The 22,369-nt window shown below is 41.3% G+C and overlaps 1 protein-coding gene across 1 annotated transcript in view; it reads left to right on the top strand.

Moving 5' to 3' along the window:
* abca4b (ATP-binding cassette, sub-family A (ABC1), member 4b) overlaps nt 1–22,369 on the top strand; it is a 134,600-nt gene that overhangs the window by 5,063 nt on the left and 107,168 nt on the right. Inside the window, exons 2-6 of the mRNA XM_078560822.1 lie at nt 8,092–8,200; nt 12,705–12,798; nt 13,328–13,469; nt 16,826–16,962; nt 18,973–19,100. Of these exons, the coding sequence (XP_078416948.1) occupies nt 8,135–8,200; nt 12,705–12,798; nt 13,328–13,469; nt 16,826–16,962; nt 18,973–19,100 (567 nt within the window). The 5' untranslated portion in view covers nt 8,092–8,134. The remainder of the gene's footprint in view (nt 1–8,091; nt 8,201–12,704; nt 12,799–13,327; nt 13,470–16,825; nt 16,963–18,972; nt 19,101–22,369) is intronic.

The following is a 22,369-nucleotide window of genomic DNA, read 5'->3' as shown; positions in this document are numbered from 1 at the left end:
GGTTGAGATAGACAGATTTTTAATCAGTAAGGGACTCAAAAGTTAGGGGGGGAAAGGCAGGAGAGTGGAATTGAGGATTATCAGATCAGCCATGATCTCATTGAGCAGACTCAATGGGCCGAATGGACTACTGCTCCTACGTCTTATGGTGTAGATGGCAGGAGCAAGGGGCTTAAGAAATTGGTAGTAGAGAAAGATGGCTTACCTTTGCCCTCCAGGATGATTCTAAAATAGAGACCAAGGCCTGGTAGAGTTGGATGTGGTCAAGGCAGATATTTGGCGATATAAAGTGTGCATGAGGTACACTAAAGTCTACACCCCTTGGATTCGGGTTAGCAAAAACAGGATCAGAAAACAACTCAGATGGGACACAGTGAAGATTTTCCTGGGGACAGCATCAAAGATGGAGTTGTGGGAGTGGTTGAGCAAATCAACAGTGCAGAGGTATTGTCTTGAATTAAGGGCCAATGTCTAGGTAGCTGGCAGTCCAAAGTGCAGTTGGAAATGACTTTCAAAATTGTGAGACAGCATGAAAGAGTCTGGAGAATTCATGCTGAGTATCAAATGCTAAACTCAAACTCTTCTCATAGTACAGAGAATGCTCCATAAACCCTGCTTCAACACATTTTAGTATGCGCTATATTCGCATTTCTGTATTCATAGAAAAACTACAACAGACCAACTTAAAGGATAATATTAGTATACACAAAGAAAATAAGACTGATCCAAACCAACAAGTTTGTAAAAAGGCAGGTCGTACTTAAGTAACTTATTTGAAATTATTGTGTGTAAACAAGTGGGATGTAGCATATTTGGATATTCAAAAAACATTTGAGAAAATGCCACATAAGAGATTTGTTATAAAGATTGAAGCCCAAGGCATGAATGGGTAAGGCAATGTAGGTAAATACGAAGTAATAATTTTGGAAAATGAAGAGAATGCTGAGATAAATGTGTGGAGTGAGAAGAAAGGACAACTTTAGAAACCAGCACATCAGGTGGTCAGTGAAGATTGTGGGAGCATCGAAAAGAAAGTAGCCGAGAAGAGATTGAAATGGTATGTTTCAGAGAGAGACAGGAAATGTGGTGAGGTAATTGATGGAGTTGGGATTGCCAGGAAGAAGAAGAGGAAGGCCTAAGACCAGATGGAAAGATGTGGTGCTGAGAGACTTAAACACAGCAGGATTTTGAAGAGGAATGGGCGATTGACAGGAGGAAATGGAGAAGGGTGATCAACAAGCATTGTGGCGACTACAAGTAAAATGGGAGAAGCTGAAAGAAGGAAAATGAGAGTACGTCAATATGTGCTAAACTGATGAGTGGAGGGAGACTGGGGTTATGATGTATAAAAGTTGGATTAAAGCTGTAAAAAAGACACAGAATTATGAGTAATGTGGACAGGGACATTTCTATAAAACCAAGAGAGTGATGATGAATCTCTACAAGACATTGAAGCAATGTGGGACAATTCACATTTATAAGGAATAAGAGAGTACAGTTTTGCTAAAAAAAACAACTGGAACCAAACTCCTTGGAGCAGAGAAGTTTCATTGCATCTTCAAAGTTTTGAATAGGCTTGACATGCTAAGTGAAAGATTATTTCTACTGGTATATGAATTGATAACATATTCAGAAAAGAAAGGAGGGGAGTTGGTAATATCGATCAAGAAAACTATTATAGCACTGAATAGAGATGATGTCGATAAAGGATCAAATATAGAATCTATTTGGTCAGAATTAAGGAAAAGCTGAGGAGTTTTTATGCTATATGGCCACAAAAAGGTGGGAAGCAGAGAGGAACAAATTGGCAGGCAAATCACAGAAAGATGCACGAATAAAGCAGTGATTATGGGAGACAATTACCCTGATATAGACTAGGATAGTAGCAGAGTAAAGACCAAAGAAATGGATGAATTCCCGAAATGTGCATGACAGAACTTTATTAATCTGTGTCTTTCTTGTTCAAAGTGGAAGGAAGAAGAGCTGCACCTAGCTCTGGGAATGAACTGGCCTGAGTGGAACATGTTTCAGTGGAAGAGCATTTGAGGAAGAGTGATCATAATATCAAGTTTAGAATAGTTATGCAAAAGGCAAGGTACAGTCAAGTGAAAGGCTCTTAATGGAGGGCAAACTTCAGCGAGTTCAAAAATAATCTGACCCAGATGGATTGGAATGTAAAGCTGGTAGAGAAACCTATAATTGAACAATAGGAGCCCTTCAAAAGAGAAAATTGTTTGTGTACAATGTAGGCACATTCAAAGTTTGAGTCTCTAGATGACTAAAGATATAGTGGTTTAAATGAGACTGAAAAATTATAGTAATAATAATAATGGTATTTCAGTCAGGAAGCACGTTTGCAGCCCAAACGCTGAATTGCAGTGTAACTTACATTGAAAAAATGATATAAAGACTAAGTAATCAAGATAAAAACATGCAAACATGTAACAATCATGTAGTAACAAAAATAGACAAATTCAGCATGTAACAGGGAAGTGTTGAACAGGATATTAAAAGAAGGATAAAATTGAATTAAAATTTTATTAAAATTGCAAACCAGTACACCACTCCTACATTACAGGCACTGAAGTACATATAAATTTCACCATTTAAATACTTCATTGAGGACCTGAAGCATGTGAGGAACAGGGCTACATTGGCACCTTTCCTTCCTGCATCTTACAGAGTTGAATTTAGCTGAGTTGCCTTGATTACTCTGGGTATTAACTCTTCTTGTTTGAAGAGTTTTGAACTTTGTGACATGAAGGTCACTGTCTTATGTGTGGTACTGAGGGCCTCAGATCAATCTCAATACGTACTTCTGTATTCTTTTGATCTGGGCAGTTTGCATGTGCGTGAGACCAGGATGCCATACAGGCGCAGCCTATCTGTAGCCTGTGTAGATCAACAACAGGTTACAGACAGGGAGTCTGAAAGGGATAAGGGATCTGAGGATGAACATCCGGTTGTTTGATTTTTCTTTTAGCACACTGTCCACTTGGCTATCCCAAAAAGGAGGCTTATGACAAATGTAGGATCCACAATGCATTAGTGAACCAAACTAAATATAGAAAGAATAGAGGAACTGAATCATAAAATCATATAATGATTACAGCACAGAAGAAGGCCATTTGGCCTATTGTGTCTGTGCTGGTTCTCTGAAGGAGCACTTCACCGAGAGCCACTCGCCCAGCTTCTCTCTGTAGCCCTGCACATTCTTCCTTTTCAGATAATAATCCAATTCCCTCTTGAATGCCTTGATTGAACCTGCCTCCACCTCACTCTCAGGCTTTCCAAACCTTAACCATTTGATGTGCGAAAAACCTTTTCCTCATGTTACTATTGCTTCTTATGCCAATCACCTTAAATCTGCGCTCTTTCATTCTCAATCTTTCTACCAATGGAAATAGTTTCTCCCCATCTACTCTGTCCAGTCCTTTCATGATTTTGAATGTCTTTATCAAATCTTCTCTCAAGCTTCTCTTAGTCAAGGAGAACAGTCCCAACTTTTCCAATCTATTGTATCTATGTAACTGAAGTTCCTAATCCCTGGAACCATCCTCTTGAGTCTTTTCTGCACCCTTTCTCATGCCTCCACATTCTTCCAAAGTGTGGTGCCCAGAACTGGATGCAATACTCCAGTTAAGAACAAACCAGTGTTTTATACAGGTTTAACATGACTTCCTTTCTTTTTTATATGCCATACCCCTATTGATAAAGCTCAGAATACTGTATGCTTTATTAACCCGCACTTTCAACCTGCCCTATCATCTGAGGTGGAGATCTAAAAAAGAGAACTAGAGGCACAAAGAGAGGGTACAAGAATACATCAGTGGTTACCAGAAAAGCAAGCTCAAAAGCCTTTTTTAAAAATATCAATACTCAACATGTAATCAAAGGAACAGTGGGATCAATTAGAGACAAAAAAAAGATGTTCTTGTGGAGACAGAGTGCAAATGACCATTTTACACCTGTCTTCACTAGAGAAGAGGATACTGCCAAAGTCAGAATATAGGAGGTGGTAATAGCAATATTGGATGGGATAAAAATAGATACAAGTTTGTATGTAAAAGCTTGGCAATACTCAAAGAAGAAAAGTCACTCAGTTCATATGAGCTTCATCTTAGGTAATGGATGGATGCAAGGGTAGAAATTGCAGAGGCTCTGACCACAATTTTCCAATCCTCCTCAGGTATGGGGTGTGGTGCTAGACAACTGAAGCATTACAAATGTTACACCTCTGTTTAAAAACAAGAGGGATAAACCCAGCAATTACAGAGCAGACAGCCTAATGTCAGAGGCGCTCAAACATCTAGGACAAAATTCATTGATATTTGGAAAAATATGGCCTTATAAGCGAAAGTCAGCATGATTTGTTTAAGGCAAATCATGTTTGACTTATTTGATCAAATTCTTTGAAGTAACAGACAGTGTTGATGTTGTGTATGTGGGCTTCTAAAAGGCATTTGACAAAGTACCACATAATGGACTCGTTAGCAAAATTAAAGAACGGGTTTAAAGATACAGTGGCAGCATAGATATAAAATTGACCAAGGGACAGAAAGCACAGAGTATTTTTACAGTCGAGAAGGAAGTGTAAGGCCAGTGTTTGGACCACTGCTCTTTTTATTTATATTAATGACCTGAACTTGGCTTGCAGAGCATAATGTCAAAGTTTGCATGACACGAGATTCGGAAATAAAGTAAACAAGGAGCAGGATAGTAGCTTACCTCGGGAGCACCTAGACAGACTGGTGAAATGAGCAGATGAAATTTAAAGAAGGGATCTGGGAGGTAATCCATTTTGATAGGAAGAATGAGAAAAAAACTAAATTTTAAAGCGGATACAGGAACAGAGAGCTAGGGTGCATGTAGACAAGCCTTTGAAAGTAGCAGGATAAGTTGAGAAGGCTGTTAAAAGTACATATGGGGCCTTTGACTTTATAAATAGAGGCATAGAGGACAGGAAGTTATGCTAACCCTTTGTAAAAGACTGATTAGTCTTCAGCTGCAGCATCATGTCCAATTCTCTGCAGCATATTCTAGGAACGAAGGCCTTAGAGAGGGTTTATTAAAATGGTATCAGGGATGAAGGCCTTCAGTTATGTGGAGAGACTGGAGAAGCTGGGGTTGTTCTCCTTAGAACAGGGGAAGTTAAGAGGAGATTTGATGGAAATGTTCAAAATTATTAAAGGTATTGATAAAGTAAATAAGGAAAGACTGTTTCCAATGCAGAAAGGTCAGAATGGCAAAGGATATAGATTTAAGGTTCTTTATTCGTTCATGGGATGTGGGCAATGCTGGCAAGGCCAGCATTTGTTGCCCATTCCTAACTGCCCTCGCTAGGTCATTTCAGAGGGCAGTTAAGAGTCAACCACATTGCTGTGGGCCTGGAGTCACATGTAGGCCAAACCAGGAAAGGATGGCAGATTTCCTTCCCTAACAGACATTGGTGAACCAGATGGGTTTTTGATGGCATTTGATGATAGTTTCATGGTCACCATTAACGAGACTAGCTTTATATTCCAGAAAATATTAACTGAATTCAAACTTCACCAGCTGCTACAGTGGGATTTGAACCCGTATCCCCAGAGCATTAGCCTGGGGTCTCTCTATTACTAATCCAGCGACGTTAGCATTACATCACCATCTTTGGGCGACTGGCAAAAAAAAAAGCAGAGGCAACATGAGGAAACTTTGGGCAGGATTTTCTGGCCCCGCCCACTGCCGGGAACGTCTGGTCCTGCCCAAAGTCAATGGACTTTTGACTGGGCCGCCGAATCCCTGCAGCAGATCCCACCATGATGGGTCCGGAAAATCCTGGCCTTTGTTTGATGCTGCATGTTGCTGTGGTCTGAAATGTACTGCCTGAAAGGGTGGTGGAATAAGATTCAATCGTAATGTTCAAAAGAGAAATAGATAAATACTTGAAGGGGAAAAAAAAGATTGCAGAGCTATGATGAAAGAGCAGGCGACGGGGGTGAGTAGGAGGTGTGGGATTAATTGGATAGCTGTACCAAAAAGCTGGAACAGGCACAATGGGCTGAATCACCCTGTGCTATATTATTCTGTGAATCTATGAGAAAGGCTAGAGGCAGGAAAGCTAGGCAGCTCCAAAATAATCTTGTAGCGACACCATCGCAATGGCTTTCTTCTGTCCTGGAACTTCTATGATTCTTGCCAAAGGACAAAACTCCAAGGACTGTGCTGTCTGAGAAAAAACATTGTCACTAGTATTTCAGGTAGAAGTTTTGGTTTGATATGGAATGTTAAGAAGAAGTGGCAGATTCCTATGTTCTTGACATAAAAATGGAGGTCTGGTATTTTATTGGTTTTGTTTTCAGGTCTATTTTGTCCCTTTTTCTCTCCGAAAGGTGTTAGGGTCACAGTGTTGAGTGTTTCTGCAGGCAACTATCAACCTTTCCACCCTTATCCAAGTGGCTATTTGTCATCTGGAAAGTGAGTGTCAGAAAGCACATCACAGCCAATCCTAATCCTATCCCCACTGACATCCAGATATGTGCAATGGTCACTGGATAGTGATCAGCAGCTAATTTTCTGCCTTTCCCAGCCAATAAAAGCACAAAACCTTGGAAACAGACAGCAGGTCAATCAGCATCCGTAAAGGGACAGGACATGTTTTGACATTTCAGGTACGTAGCCTTCATTCAACCTGAAGACTGGAAACATTCCTGTGTTCAGTTCTGATGAAGGGTACCCATCTGAAATATTAACTTGACTGACCTGCTGTGTATTCCCCAGGTTTATATTTATATGCAAGACCACCAGACATTTCAAAATGCTTTACAGCCAATGAAGCACTTTTGAAGTGCAATTACTGTCGCTGGGTCAAAATCCTGGGACTCCCTCCCTAATAGCACTGTGTGTGTTCCTACACCACATGGACTGCAGTGGTTCAAGAAGGCAGCATGCCACCAACTACTCAAGGGCAATTAGGGATGGGCAATAAATGCTGGCTCAACCAGCGAAGCCCACATCCCATGAACGCATAATAATAATACAGCAAACTTCGACAAACAGCCTTCTTCCTAGGCAGCCCCTTGGGATCAAAGATTGTTCGATGGGCCTTGAAGTGGCTGATTAGTCCAAAGCACGATCTCCAGGCTCTGTCACATATGGGGCAGGTGGGTCAGGTATCTGAGACATTTGGGGGTTAGTGCACTCACTCCTACACCTCTGTGTGGTACTGATGAATTCTCTCAATGTGTTTGGAGCATCCCAGAACGAACCTTCTCCAATTCAGCCGGTCACAGGCCAGGATCTTCTGTGGGTCGGCGGGGGGTGTTTGACCTCTTCAGGGATGCTTTGATGACATCCCTATAGCGTTTCTGCTGCCCTCCTGGAAACTCCTGTCACGGCTAAGTTCTGAGTAGAGCAAGATGCTTTTCAGGAGCCTGTTGACAGGCATACAAATGACATGCCCTGCCCAGTGGAGCTGATTCTGAGTGCTTAGTGCCTCGATGCCGGGCATGTTGGCTTGAGAGAGGATGCTGCTGCTGCGCCACCTTTCTCAGCACTGAATTTGGAGCCTCTTACAAAGGAGCCGGTGCTGGTACTTTTCCAGTGCTTCGAAATATCACCATGGGATCGTTTACATTCACCCAAGCAGGTAGATGGAACCACAGTTTAATAACTCACCCAAAAGATGACACTTCCAATAATGCAGCATACCTTCAGTACTGCACTGGAGTATCAGCATTGATTTTTGTGCTCAAGTCCTGGAGTGGGACTTGAACCCTGGACCTTGTGACTCAGAGGCTTGAGTGCTCCTAACGGAGCCACAGCTGACACTACTTTGTGTTTTTATTCCAGTTTTCTTTTGTTTCATCTTTCAACATCTCTACTGTTAGCTTGACTAAAATGAGCCAACATAACAAAAGTTCTGGGACTTTCCTGCTCTATACAGTTCAGCTGATTACTGTTTTAAGCAGTTGAGCTATTTGAGGAAACTAAGGAACTCAAGTCAAGCACTAGCATCTCCTGAAGTGCAGCTCTTTCCTGTTTTTAAAAATAATTCAATTGTCTAAGTCGGTTGTAAACTAATATCTTAAGACCTTGCTGTTTATTTTTCAGAATTGCACATACTAACTTACTGTAGTGGGAGAGAGGTGAGAGAATGAGCTCCTCCAATCAGATCTCTCTGCTGCTGTGGAAGAACTGGACGCTCAGGAAGAGACAAAAGGTCAGTACATGAACAAAGGCCTGCATTCATTCCCACATCGCTTAACAGTAGAAAGGAAGTGGAATAAGGAGACTATTAATGTGGGATCAAATATTGTGTAAACAATGTTCAGAAACTGGATTAGCAGATTGTCATCGAGTTCAGTTAGCTATTTTTACTTTACAACAACAACTTGCATCCATATAGCACCTCTAATGCACATCCCAAGGGACTTCACAGGAGCATAATCGAACAAAACTTGATGCCAAGCCACATAAGCAGATGTGGTCAAGCTTGATGGTTTTAAGGATAGCCTTAAGGGGGGAAAGAGAGGTCGTTAGGGAATTCCAGATGCTAGGGCCTAGGCAAATGAAGACACACCCAACAAATTGTGGACCAATTAAAATTGGAGATGCTCCAGATGTCAGAACTGGAAGTGTGCATGTATCTCAGAGGGCTGTGGGGTTGAAATGGAAGGGTGAGGCCATGGTGTGATTGAAAACAAGGATGAGAACTTTGAAATCAAGGTATTGCTTATCCTTGAGCCAATGTTGTTCCAGCAAGCACCAAGGCTGAAGGATGAACGGGGCCTGCTGTGAGTTGGGATATGGACAGCAGAAAGCTGTGTTCAGTCAGTTGATTCAGATTTCAATTTGTTTATTTATGGCTATGCAGGCTTGTATGCAATTCCAGTTTTCCAAACAAGAAGTTGAATACAATTCTGAAGTTGCATGCAAATGGAAGATCTCTCCTCTGTTTGGCCTCCACTCCATTTTTTAGCAGCCAACATCAGTTACCAATATTGGACTTCCATACTGCTCTATTATTAAAAGATAGGGCTGCCAAATAACCCACAGTAGGAATGAAAAAGCAACCTCATTCTGCCCCCTCAACTCCAAAGGTAGTTGACATCTCTAGACTTGTTTAGTAGTCATAATTATTCTTCAAACCATACTAGATGTCCAATAATGCTTATGAGTGCAGTGAAAATGTTTAGTGCATTTAGGTTTATAATGGCCTGGAATTTGCAACCAGTGGCAAAGCAAGGATACTCACCGCTGACCTCAAAAATATGCTGCCCACAAAGATCTACCAGTCTCGGTTTTCTCCCCACTCCCGATGCAGCTTAAATCTGATACCAAGTTAAAGGGGGTGGCTTGGCATGCAGCAGCAGTGATGAGTGCAAGCAGTTTAGGGGCCAATTGCATAGTAGTGTTCACGCACAACAATCTGGGCAGTTAAAAGCACTGATTTATCCTTTACTTATAATTTACAGTTTCAGATAGTGAAATAAAGGTTTATGTTTGAATTAAGATTAAGCTAAAATAAAGATAAACAAGCTCTTTAATAAAAAAATAAAAATGTGTAATTCTATATCATTAGGGAGTTAGCTGACATTCCACAAGTACAAAATTAACTTTTCAAGGCCACAGAGAGTGTTTATCAGTAATTATGAGGTTAATACACTGTTAAAAACCCAGTTACATTTCATTCAACATGGTCTAATAGCATAGAAGTGGAAGTTCATGAGCAATGGAGAATTCAGTCTGTGGGAGCCTCCACAATGCATCCTGTACAGGAACATAGGCTCAATCTGCCAACAACTTCTGGATTTCTATGTTATTCTGCGCATGTGTGGACTCCCGAAGTTGCTGACAGGTCCGCCATCACCACCACAGCAAAATCCAGGTCAATATCTCTACAAGTCAAGTTAAATACAGTTAGGTTTTAGATGAAATGGAAACCAAATAGGAATATAAATTATCTGCAATAAGTTAAGATAATAATTAGTAATTGGGAATTTAGATTTCTGGTATATTCCAATGCCATGGAAGAGTAGTCACTAGCTATTTAATATAAGAACAGTTAAGGTGATATTTTGATGCATATGTACACATGATAAACTAAACTGGTACTGGGTATGATAAAGCAAACTGCCTAGTCAAAGTAGCTGGTTTATACTGATTGTAGAAGTTGATGTTCCCAGTCACCTCTGGTAAGGAATAATATATGGAAGGTGCTGCAGGCCTTTGCAGTTGTAAGGTATCATGCTATAATCAGAAGGTCAGCCTGAGATACCCTTTATGTATCTCTCACTGGCTGGGTATTGAAAGCACTGGCAATAGTCTGATCTGTAGATTCTGGGGGAGGTGGTGGCCTAGTGATATTGTCACTGGGCTAGCTATCCCAGAGACCTGTGGTAATGCTCTGGGGAGACCTGAGTTCAAATCCCACCATAGCAGATGGTGAAATTTGAATTCCATAAAAATCTGGAATTAAAAGTCTGATGATGACCATTAAAATCCATCTGGTTCACTAATGTCCTTTAGGGAGGGAAATCTGCACCCTCACCTGGTCCGGCCTACATGTGACTCCAGACCCACAGCAATGTGGTTGACTCTTAATTGCTCTCTGAGCAAGGGCAATTGGGGATGGGCAATAAATGCTGGCCTAGCCAATGACACCCACATCTCGTGAACAAATAAAGGAGAAGAAAAAAGATCATTGCCTTATGGATTCCTAATAAAAGAAAATCAAACAATTTATTAAAGGGGAAAAAGATGATCATGCAGTGGAAAGGAACTGATCAAGAGTTCAGAGGCAGAACCTTATAACTGGAGGCACCAAAACCATGAGCAAAATGGATGCATTAGGATTTTTCCTAATAGATTTCCTTTGAACTTAGGGAAACCTCCACAGGGAGTTAGGAATTTTAAGGATTTTTCTATGTTGACCTGCTCCACTAATTTAATGCAGGAAGTTTTCACCTTGGATCTCAAACTATATTGCAAAATTCTGTTGGTTTGGAATTTCTCTTACAGGTTTATTACAAAAAATGGGTCGATTACCTGCGGTGCAATCTAATATATTTGATACAGGCACTCCACTTGTAGTTTCATGAAGGGCTGAGTGAAGTATTTCCTCATGTAATATAGTTTAATGAGTTTCCACCTGTACTGATTAACTAGATTATGGACATGACAGACATATGTGCCTGATCAGATATTTCAGCTACCTTTTACTAAAGGAAATAGCTGCATGTTATCTGTTCTGTATCTGTTAGAATACTGTGAGCATAACCTTGTTGCTGATGATGTGGGTTTTGCCCATCCTCCTTTAAGTCATTTTTAGCCTGCAGAGAGTCGAGGCAGAACACGTCATCCTTAGCTAGAGTCAAGCAGGGGAGTTCTTGGAACATGATGGATCTTTAACATGTCGTTAATAATTAAATCATAGGGACAAACACAGAAAAAGTCTGTAAGGAATGTACCAGCTATTGAACTAGACTGGTAAATGGCTGGTTTTATGACGTACCTTTTCTCTATTAAGTAGTCGCATTATTACTTCCATGTCACCTGATCTTGGCAAGAACTGTGCTGTGGTCAATGCAGTGAAAGCTTTCCTTAAGTCTATTAAGACAAGGAGTGTGATTTGTTCCTGATCCTTTCTCCAGGGTATGTCATTTGTCGGTCAAAGACAGTGCTGACTTTGATCCTTTTTATTTCTGAACGCTAAACTGATCAGAGCTGATGGGAGTCAATGTAGTCATGCTTCTAATTATACTTAATTGTGAGTCTTGATACAACTCCCTGTAACATGAACCCAGTCCACAAATCAGTCCCGAACTGCATTGTAGTTTGTGTCCTAATGTGGTGCCATTTAGTTTGCAGTACATTTGGGGGGCTGTTGGAGGTGCATTGTGAATTCTTTTTAAGACATGTTATGCCGAAGACCATAAGATGTAGGAACAGAAGTAGGCCATTTGGCCCATCGAGTCAGCTCCACCATTCAATGAGATCATGGCTAATCTGATAATCTTCAACTCCACTTTCCTGCCTTTTCCCCATAACCCTTGATTCCCTTACTGATTAAAAATCTGCCTATCTCAGCCTTGAATATACTTAATAACCCAGCCTCTACAGCCCTCTGTGGTAAAGAATTCCACAGATTCACTGTCCTCTGAGAGAAGAAATTCCTCCTCATCTCTGTCTTAAATTGGTGACCCTTTACTCTGAGATTATGTCCTCTGGTCCTAGTCTCTCCCACAAGGGGAAACAAACTCTCAGCATCTACCCTGTCAAGATCCCCAAGAATCTTATATGTTTCAATAAGGTCGCCTCTCATTCTTCTAAACTCCAATGAATACAGGCCCAACCTACTCAACCTCTCCTCATAAGAAAATCCCTCCATACCCAGGATCAACCTAGTGGACCTTCTCTGGACTGCCTGCAATGCCTGATTTGCAGTAAAATGTAAAATCTGTTCCCAGCACAGCCACATTCAAAGGGATGGACAAAAGTATACATCAGTGGTGGACAGATTGTCAATGTGATCACCTACTCACCTGCCTATGAGAGAAGTTATGGAAAAGCATTGAGACAAAATTAAGTCTGACAAGGGGTGAAATGGAGGAAACCTGGATTCAAAACAACTTAATAGGCTATTTCTAAAACGTGAATCTATTGTGTTTTTATTTTAAAAACACTGCTCTTCAACTAACCTCATTTTCTTAAATTTTTACCAGCTCCGCTTTCTGGTGGAACTTGTCTGGCCTCTCTCTCTTTTTCTTGTATTGGTTTGGCTACGGAAATCAAATCCGCTCCACCAACAACATGAATGTAAGTAAAAACAAACATCGTAACATTTCTGGTTATTTCTAAATTGCTTCCATGTAACTCGATACCGAAAAGATGTCATTGTTTTGAATCTCCAGCCCCATCCAGCTTGAGACTGAGCACAACAGTGTGTCACGAGGAGCTGCTGAGTGTAAGATTTTACAAGTGGATAATGTTGGCAGGAGTCCCTGTCTGTTTTTGGTCTGAATAATAACTGCACGCCACAAACTGCCCTAATTCATCAATCTCTTTCCCCAAGAGGTGCATATTTCACGGATAGAGAAAGGCAACAGCGCTGCAGCACCGAGAAGCTTTCTGCTGCTTGGGTTGAAGCTGAATAGTTGATACAGTTCCAAGGACACTTGCTTTAGCTGAAGTATTAGTACAATCACAAGAAACAAAGTGAGAAACAGAGATCCTTTCTTTGGAATCAGCAGCTTTGTTTTAAAAGGAGAATTTAAATAAGTTTCTAAGAAGAATGAGCGTACAGACAACATATTATGAAACTTCTTTGCATGTTTTCCCTATTTAGGCCATTTTCCTAATAAAGCGATGCCCTCTGCAGGAATGTTGCCATGGCTACAGGGAATTTTCTGTAATCTGAAGAACCCCTGCTTCCGCTACCCTACTCATGGAGAATCTCCTGGTGTGGTTTCAAACTACAACAACTCCATGTAAGTATAATTTAAGAATTCATGGTCACAATAAATACTTGTTATACTACATTGGTGACAAATTAACAAGTGTATCTGATTTACTCAACCACGCTCTCACCTCCACCTTCCCCCACAGAAACCATTACTCTGGCCTGCCCTGGCTGTTCCCCTGGTTCACCCCTCACCTCCACTCATTTAAGCCCAAGGGACGCAGACTTGAAAGGATATGGCGCACAACTGGCTTAGCCTGGCTTAGATCTGGCTGGACCTGCCACTTAAAACACTACTGGGTCCCACTCCCATCTTTTAAAACTGCTCACTATTCCAGAATCATCCTGGGATGCACAGGTGACCCCCAGCTTCTTATCATGGCTGCAGACCTACTTCTTAACCCCCTCTTCCCTGTCCCCTCCACCCTCAGCTCGCAGAACAAGTGCAAGGAGCTCATAGACTTTTTTGTCACTGAGATTGAGACAATTCGATCAGCTACCTCTGCCTCTTCCCTCCCTTCCATCAGCCCTCTTGGTCACACTTCCTTCAAGGGTCCCCCCCTGCCCTTGCCCTGAACTTACATCTTTCTCTAATTCCTCTCCTATACCCCCTCGTGCCCCCTCTGAACTCATCTTGTCCATGAGACCCGCCTCCTATTCCCTTGACCCTATTCCCACTAAACTGCTGATCACCCAACTTCCCCTCCTGGCCTCCATGTTAGCCAATATTGTAAATGGTTTTCCCTCTTCAGATGTTGTCCTTCTCTCCTATAAATCATCACCTCTCTCCCCAAAGAACCAACCCTTGACGTGTCCAATCTTGCAAACTGTCTCCCACTTCCCTTTCCTCTCCAAAGCCCTTGAACGTGTGTTGCCTCCCAAATTCATTCCCATCTTTCCCAGATCTCCATGTTTGAATATCTCAAATCAGGTTTCCGTTCCAACTGTGATCCCGAAACAGCTCTTATCAAAGTTGCAACTGACATCCCATGTGACTGTGACAAAAGTAAACCTTCCTTCCTCCTCCTTCTCTGTCTGCAGTCTTTGACACAGTTTACCACACCATCCTACTGCAAACGCCTTCCACTGCTGTCTCACCTGGTTCCATTCTTATCTATCTAATCCTAAGAAGAGAATGACTTGCAATGGCTTCTGTTCCTACTCCCGCACTGTTACCTCCATTGTCTCCCAAGGATCTCATATTTTTCATCTACATGCTACCGCTTGACAACATAATCCAAAGGCATGCCGTTAGTTTTCACATTTACACTGACGGCACCCAGCTCTACCTCACTACCATCTCTCTCGAATCCTCCATTGTTGCTAAATTATCAGGCTGCTTATCCGACACCCAGTACTGGATGACCAGAAGTTTCCTCCAATTTAATATTGGGAAGACTAAAGCCACTGTTTTCAGTCCCTGCCCAAACTCCATTCTCTAACTATTGACTTCCTCTGGCAACAGTGTGAGATTAAGCCAATCTATTCACAACCTTGATGTCACATTTGATCCTGAGTTGAGCTTCTGACCTCATATTTCCTGACATCTCTAAGATCGCCTATTTCCACCTCTGTAACGTTGCTCAACTTCGCCCTGTCTCAGCTCATCTGCTGCTGAAACCCTCATCCATGCCCTCGTTACCTCTAGACTCAGCTATTCCAATGCACTCCTGGCTGGTCTCCCCATTCTGCCCTCTGTAAACTTGAGGTCATCCAAAAATCTGCTGCCCCTATCTTAACTCACAAAAAGTCCTGTTCCACCTCACCCCTGTGCTCGCTGACCTACATTGGCTCCCAGTCAAGTAATGTCTTGATTTTAAAATTCTATCCTTCGTTTCAATTCCCTCTATGGCCTTGTCCCTCCCTAGCTCTCTAATCTCCTCCATCCCCATAAGCCTCTGAGATATCTATGCTCCTCTAATTTGGGCCTCTTGTGCATTCCCAATTATAATCGCTGCACCACTGGTGGCCATGCTTCAGTTGCTGAGGCCCCAAGCTCTGTAATCCCCTTCCTACACCTCTCCTCCTCTTTACCTCACTTTCCTCTTTTAAGTCACTTCTCAAAACCTACCTCTTTGACCAAGCTTTTGGTCATCTGACCTAAAATCTCCTTACATAGCTCAGTGTCATACCTTGCTTTATAATGCTCCTGTAAAGCACCTGGGAATGTTGCATTGCATTAATGGTGCTATATAAATATAAGTTGTTGTTGCATACCAATAGATAGTTAATTATAGGTAGCTATAATTATTCATTCATAAGTAAATATAAAAATTGTTTTAAAACTTTAACAAAACCCTAAAAGAATTAACTGTGAATACCACTGATGTTTCAGTTAGCCCTTGATCTGTTCTCATCTCTTTTTGACATATCTACACCCCCTACAGTCCTTCTCTGAAGTTTGTGACTGGTGCTGGTGTGCGACTCCATGGCACAGTGACCATAGAGGCTTTGCGAGTGAAAGCTGGGAGATGAAGAGATCCCTTCAGACTGAGTAGTTTTTCTCCTCCCATTACCCCAGCATGGTTTATTATTGCAACTGATGACCAGACCAAGCTCAATTGTAATGTATCACGGTGGCTGAGATCAAATACTTGGCCCCTGACTCATGGCACACTGCATTAATGCTACCCAGCTAAGCAATCTGATTTTGGAAATGTGTCATGAAAGCTGAGATGTTTTTGTCTTTTTTGGGTATATTTTGATGCAGTCAAGTGTGTCAATTAATTTAATGTAATTGTTGTTCAATTATAATCATTCTGTGATTCTTTAATGTTAAGGTACAATAAGCTATCCTGTGTCAGGAAGCTTACTAAAAGTAACTGTGTTCATGTCGGCATTCTGTCTGCTGTACATTCTACCAGTAGCATTTTAATGTATATATTTATGGGAGGACAGCGATTGGCCAATGTTGCCTCCTCATCCTCTTCTAAAGGTGCCCACTTTTGCTGGATCACAGTCCAAGATACTAACAGCCTTCTACCTCCTCGCTAAAAGTGGCTATTCCTCATGTGTGAGCCATGTCAGTGAGCTACACTTAACAATGGAGAGCATTGTGGCTGAGACCAATCATGTCCTCACCTGGTATCAAAACGTGAATGTTTCCCAGCAGTGCTAGCGGTCAGGGGCAGGGAAATGTGACTGGTTTTTCCTCTCCCGTCCTCTCACCGCTCAATTCTCACAGACCCAGTGAGGTAAATTGCAGTAACACAACTCCTGCCTTGGCTGTGATCAGCTGACTCTGTAGAATAAGGGCTATATTCTACTTCAACATTGACATTTTCCCATGCACATTGTTAAAATGTGGCAGTTAAAGTTTTGGATAGGTTTGGACCACGTGCTGTGAAAGCTAATATTTTCATGTTCCCCTGCACTTTTTTCTAGACTTGCTCGAGTATACGCAGATGTTCAGGAGCTGTTTGATAAGCCTGAAATCTATAAGCTGAGAAAGATCTGGGATGATGTGTGTTTTCTGTCTGACTTCATGGATATACTCAGGACTAATCCCAGAAAAATTGCAGGCAAGAAGAAATCACCTTTATTAAAAGAGAGAAAGACTTGCATTTGTATATCTCCTTTCATGACCTCAGCACATCTCAAAACAAAGAAGATTGAGGGAAGAATGAAGCCAATGAAATACCTTTTGGAATGTAATCACGGTTGTCATAGAGTCATTACTGGTACAGAAGGAGGCCATTCAGCCCATGCTGGCTCTCTATAGAGCAAAGCAGTCAGTCCCATTCCCCTGTTTATCCCCGTAGCTCTGCAACTTCCTTTCCTTCAAGTGGCTATCTAATTCCCTTTTGAAATCACTGATCCCCTCTGCTTCTACCACACTCCCGGGCAGCGAGCTCCAGGTCATTGCCACTCATTGCATAAAACATTCTTCTTCTCACCCCCCACTTGCATCTCTTGCCCAGAACTTTAAACCTGTGCCCCCTAGCCCTTGTACCATCAGCTACTGGGAACAGTCTTGCCTTGTATACCTTATTTAAACGTGTCATAATCTGTATTAAATTCCACCTGCCACTTGTCCGCCCATTCTGATAGCCTTTTTTTATAGCCTGTTGCAGTCGATTTGTATCATCCTCACTGTTTGCCATTCCTCCCAGTCTGGTATCATCGATAAGTTTTGGAATTTTACTCTGTATCCAAATGATCCTAGCACTGGCTCTTTGGGAAACCACTGTCTACCATCCTCCAGTCTGAAAAATAACCATTTTTATCAAATCCCTGCATATAAATGTATTGTTGCTTCTAGAAAGCATAAATGTACCACTTTACAAGCTCAACTGATTATTTTAAATGGGCTGTTGATGTAGTTATTAGCACACAATAATGCATAATTGCCCAGAAGCATGGTAATGCCTCAGCCAATCGGAGTCAACTTGCCAACTAATCAGCACCCCTTTTGTCCTGTGGTATAAATTGTTGTGAGCGTTTGAAATTTGGCATTCTTGCATTTGTCCTAATAAGTGCAAGACAAAAAGCTTCAGCAACATGTCTCTCTTTTCAGCAATATTCAAATAATGATGTTGTTAGGTAATGCGAATAATACCTATATTGTTGGCCTTATGTTGGATTTTTTAGGACATAGAGTACAAATAGATGCATAGTGTACAAAAGAAAGGAAGTGATGCTAAACCTTTAAAAATCACCGGTTAGACCTCAGCTAAAATATTGTGTCCAATTCTAGGCAACACATTTTAGAAAGAATGTCAATGTCTTGGACAGGGTTCAGAGGCAATTTATAAGAATGGTACAGAGGGTGAGGGACTTCAGTTACGTGACTCGGTTAGAGTAGTTGGGGTGGTTCTCCTTAGAGCAGAGAAGGCTAAGAGGAGATTTAATAGAGGCATTCAAAACCATTAAGAGTTTTGATAGAGTAAGTAAGGAGAAATTGTTTTCAGTGGCAGAGAGTCATTAACTAGAGGATACAGATTTAAGTTATTGGCAAAATGGCCAGAGGTGAGATGAGGAGATTTTTTTTTTAAACATGGTAAGTTATTATGGTCAGGAATGCACTATCTGAAAGGGTAGAAACAGATTCACTAATAACTTTCAAAAGAAATCAAGAAATACATAGAGGGGAGAAAATTGCAGTGCCATGAGAAGAACAGGAGTGGAGCTAATTACAAAGAGCTGAAATGGTCACAATGGGTCAAATAGCCTCCTTTTGTGGTGCAACATCTAATTGTATCAATTGAAGTTAAGCACATACATGTGGAGGGCATTGATTGGATGGTTTCTTGAGCACATACAAAGAGACAATTACTGACACAAGAGGTGAGTGGAGTCAGGAGATATATACCTGTAATGTTTCACTCTGTGAATAAATCTATCCCAAGAATAAACTGGCTTTGGATTCTTCCTTCACCAACTGGCTATCAGAAGTATACTATAATATCTGAGATCTGCAATATTACATTCTGACTAATGTAACAAAGTAAAACAAAAAATAAGTTGATGGGTGAAGAAGATCTTCCTTCCTCTATTTTCCTGTTCTCATGATATTCCTATTTCATTTTAAGGGAAAGGTATTCGAATCAAAGATATTCTGAAGGATGATGAAACACTGACCTCCTTTTTATTGAAAGAAACTAGACTCTCAGACTCCGTGGTTTATCAGTTGATTAACGCCCAAGTGCGGCCTGAAGAGGTGAGTGTTGCTTTCGTTGTCCCTTGTGTGATAACATAAGAAAGTCAGAAATGAGAAAAGGTCAATCTGCTCATCAAACTCACTCTTCCCACCTTCTACAGATGACAACCTCAAACACGTACTCGCCCAATCAAGAGCTCCATAATGCCAGTTCTGACGAAAGGTCATCAACGTGTAATGTTAGCGATTTTAACTCATGCAAAATCCATTCCTTTGAACAGAATTGGAATCAGGCCCGTTAACTCTGTTTCTCTCTCTACAGAAGCTGCCTGACCTGTTGAGTGTTTTCAGCATTATCTGTTTTTATTCTAGCCCCATAATGCCCATGTGAATCAAATTATTAATATCTTTATAATTTTAGCCTCCTTCTCAACAGACATTGATCCAGTTCTCTTTTAAAGGTATTTGGTGATCCAGAGTATTCATTCTTGTGCAGAAGGAAAATGCCAATTTATGTCACCGTCTTATTCTGGCTCATAGAATTACTTAGTGTCCTGGGTCCGGAACATTTGGGTATATTTGTTATTTAGATAGAAATTTAGTATGCAAGGGGAGACAGATTATTGAACATGGAGTTTGATTCACGCATGTCCCATAAACTCCCATGGTCAGCTATACTGAGTTGGGTTGGCACATTCTGCCCCTAATACAGAGGAATCAGAGGAAGGTTCACTCCTGGGTCATGCACCTCCTAGTGGCTGGCCCATGACCCATAAGGCTGTTCCTGGAGCATAGGAGCAGCCTGGCACCTGCTCCCCAAGCCCATCTACATTATTTGCAAATGTTGTATGGACTTGGGGGTTTATACAACAATAACATCCTGTGACCTTCATCCCCTGGAAGAACAAGGGCAGCAGATGCATGGGAACACCATCACTATAGGTTCCCTGCCAAGTTGCACACCATCCTGATTTGGAACTATATCGCATTCCTTCACTGTTGCTGGGTCAAAATCCTGGAACTCTCTCCCTAACAGTGCTGTGTTTGTGTACCTACACCACATATCCTGCTCAAGAAGGCAGCTCACCACTACCTTCTCAAGGGTAATTGGGGATGATCTATAAATGCTGGCCTTACCGGTGATGCCCACATCCCATGAACAAATGAAAAAAATCTTGCAACAAAAACAAAAATTGCTGGAAAAACTCAGCAGGTCTGACAGCATCTGCGGAGAGAAAGACAGAGTTAACATTTCGAGGAAAACAATCTTGCATTTATATCATGCCTTTAACAAAGCAAGCTGTCCCAAAGTGCGACACAGGTACATTATCAAATAGATCAACATTAAAATTAACCAAATTTTCTGCATGATATTTCGTCCTTCCATATGATTAAAAATCAAACTCTTGCTAATAAAAATTTTTTTTAAAAAGAGTTGATGAGAATCTGTCAGAACAGATTTATTTGCAAGTGCTGTGCACTCCCTTAACCAAAGGTTTTAGACACAGTGCAACCCTTCACTCACAAAATGCCTGAGTGTTGAAGTAATTACAATCTGCATCAGAATGTTCCCTTTGGTAATGGTGTGTGGCCTCAAATTCTTTAACGGATGGAATGCACCAGTGTGGGAAGCAGCACTGACTGACAGTGCCGGGATAATAACAAAATTGGACCACAGCGCTAAAGGACCTTTTCATATGCAAATAATAAAATAATGAGAAAACATCCACAAATGCTGTGATTCAAAATTACCCAGACTTAACCACCTTAACCTTTTTTAGAAGCTTTGAGCCAGAGTGTTCCTAAAGAACTGTCAGCACTTTTGTGACAGGCTCTTTGACCAGTGTGTACTCCTGGGTGTTTGTGGTTATGACACATGGATAAGTCCTGAATAGTTATCCAGCAAACAAGTAGTACAATATCTTCGCATCTCACACATAACTGCTGGAATGTCGAAGGATTCCAAGAGACTTGCAAAGGATTGACTTGTGGCTTTACTGTTGGAACCCAAACCCATTTTAAGATTTGTTTTCAGACATAAAATGAGCTGTTTACCACGCAATTAAATTAAAAGATACTTTCCAAAGATTGATGCCACCTGGAAGAGTTTCTGTTTGATTTAGGGTGTGTAAATAGACTGAGGGATTAATGTGCCCTCTGATGCAACTGAAGTCAAAGGTCATAATGTATTTGTAATCTATTCTGAGGTTGAAACAGTCTTGTTGCCTTTATACTACGCCCATGATACCAGTGCCTAAAGAGCAGTGCTTGTTGTGGACTATTATTGTGATAAGTGAGATCATTTGCAAGAAGTGGCCTGCTTCAGTGCCATCTCAAGTGGTCATTAAACACCCCATGGAAATATTTGAAGAAGACCATGGGAGTTCTCCCCATGTTGTGGCCAGCATTTATCCCTCGATCAGCATCACTTCATAAATAAACATTATCTGATCATTTACAGCATTGCTGTTTAGGAGAGCTTGAACAGCCACGTTTCCCTATATTACAGCAGTGACCACACCTCAGGGTCACTTTGTTGGTTGTAAAGTTCTTCCTGAGGTGATGGAAGATGCTGGATAAATATACATCCCTTTCCTTTCACTTTCTTTCTTTCTCTTTCTTTACTTCCCTCCCTCAGCTTTATCAGAGTTTGGACAATCACAAACAACCCAACATCCCCTACTGCCAGGGAGCCTAAATGGTCAGGACAGTGCCAGGCCACATGCAGCTGAGGGTAGTGGGGTGGCATTGTCTCCAGTACAATTTTGATCACAGAAATATCCTTCTCCCACTAAACTACCAGGGATGAAACATTCCACAAACTAAACTTTAATTGACACTCGAAAGACAAATACCTAGCTTTGGTACCACGCCTCCAGTCCCATACTAGTCGTGCTGCTTACGGCTAATATTTGAATTTTCGAGAACATGTTCAAGTTCCCGATTTAATGAACAGTAGAACTTAGAATTATGGAATCATAGAATGATATAGCACAGAAAGAGGCCATTTGGCCCATTGTGCCTGTGTCAGCTCTTTGCTAATTAGTCCCAAATTAGTCCCACTCACTTCCCTGCTCTTTCCCCATATCCCTATCAATTTCTTCCTTGCAAAACTTTATCCAATTCCCTTTTGCAAGTTATTTTTGAATCTGTTTCCAGCACCCTTTCTGGAAATGCATTCCAGATTATAACAACACTTTTTTTTTTAAACAGTGTTTCCTCATGTCGTTACTGTCTGTTTTTTGCCAATCACCTTAAATCTGTGTTACTGACCCTTCTGCCACTGGAAATGTAACACAACTTTAGAGATTGAGGCCATACTTGAATTA

The sequence above is a fragment of the Cetorhinus maximus genome, chromosome 17 (assembly GCF_964194155.1).
Source record: "Cetorhinus maximus chromosome 17, sCetMax3.hap1.1, whole genome shotgun sequence".
In the NCBI taxonomy this organism is placed as follows: Eukaryota; Metazoa; Chordata; class Chondrichthyes; order Lamniformes; family Cetorhinidae; genus Cetorhinus; species Cetorhinus maximus.
This window is presented reverse-complemented; position numbering and strand designations above follow the sequence as displayed.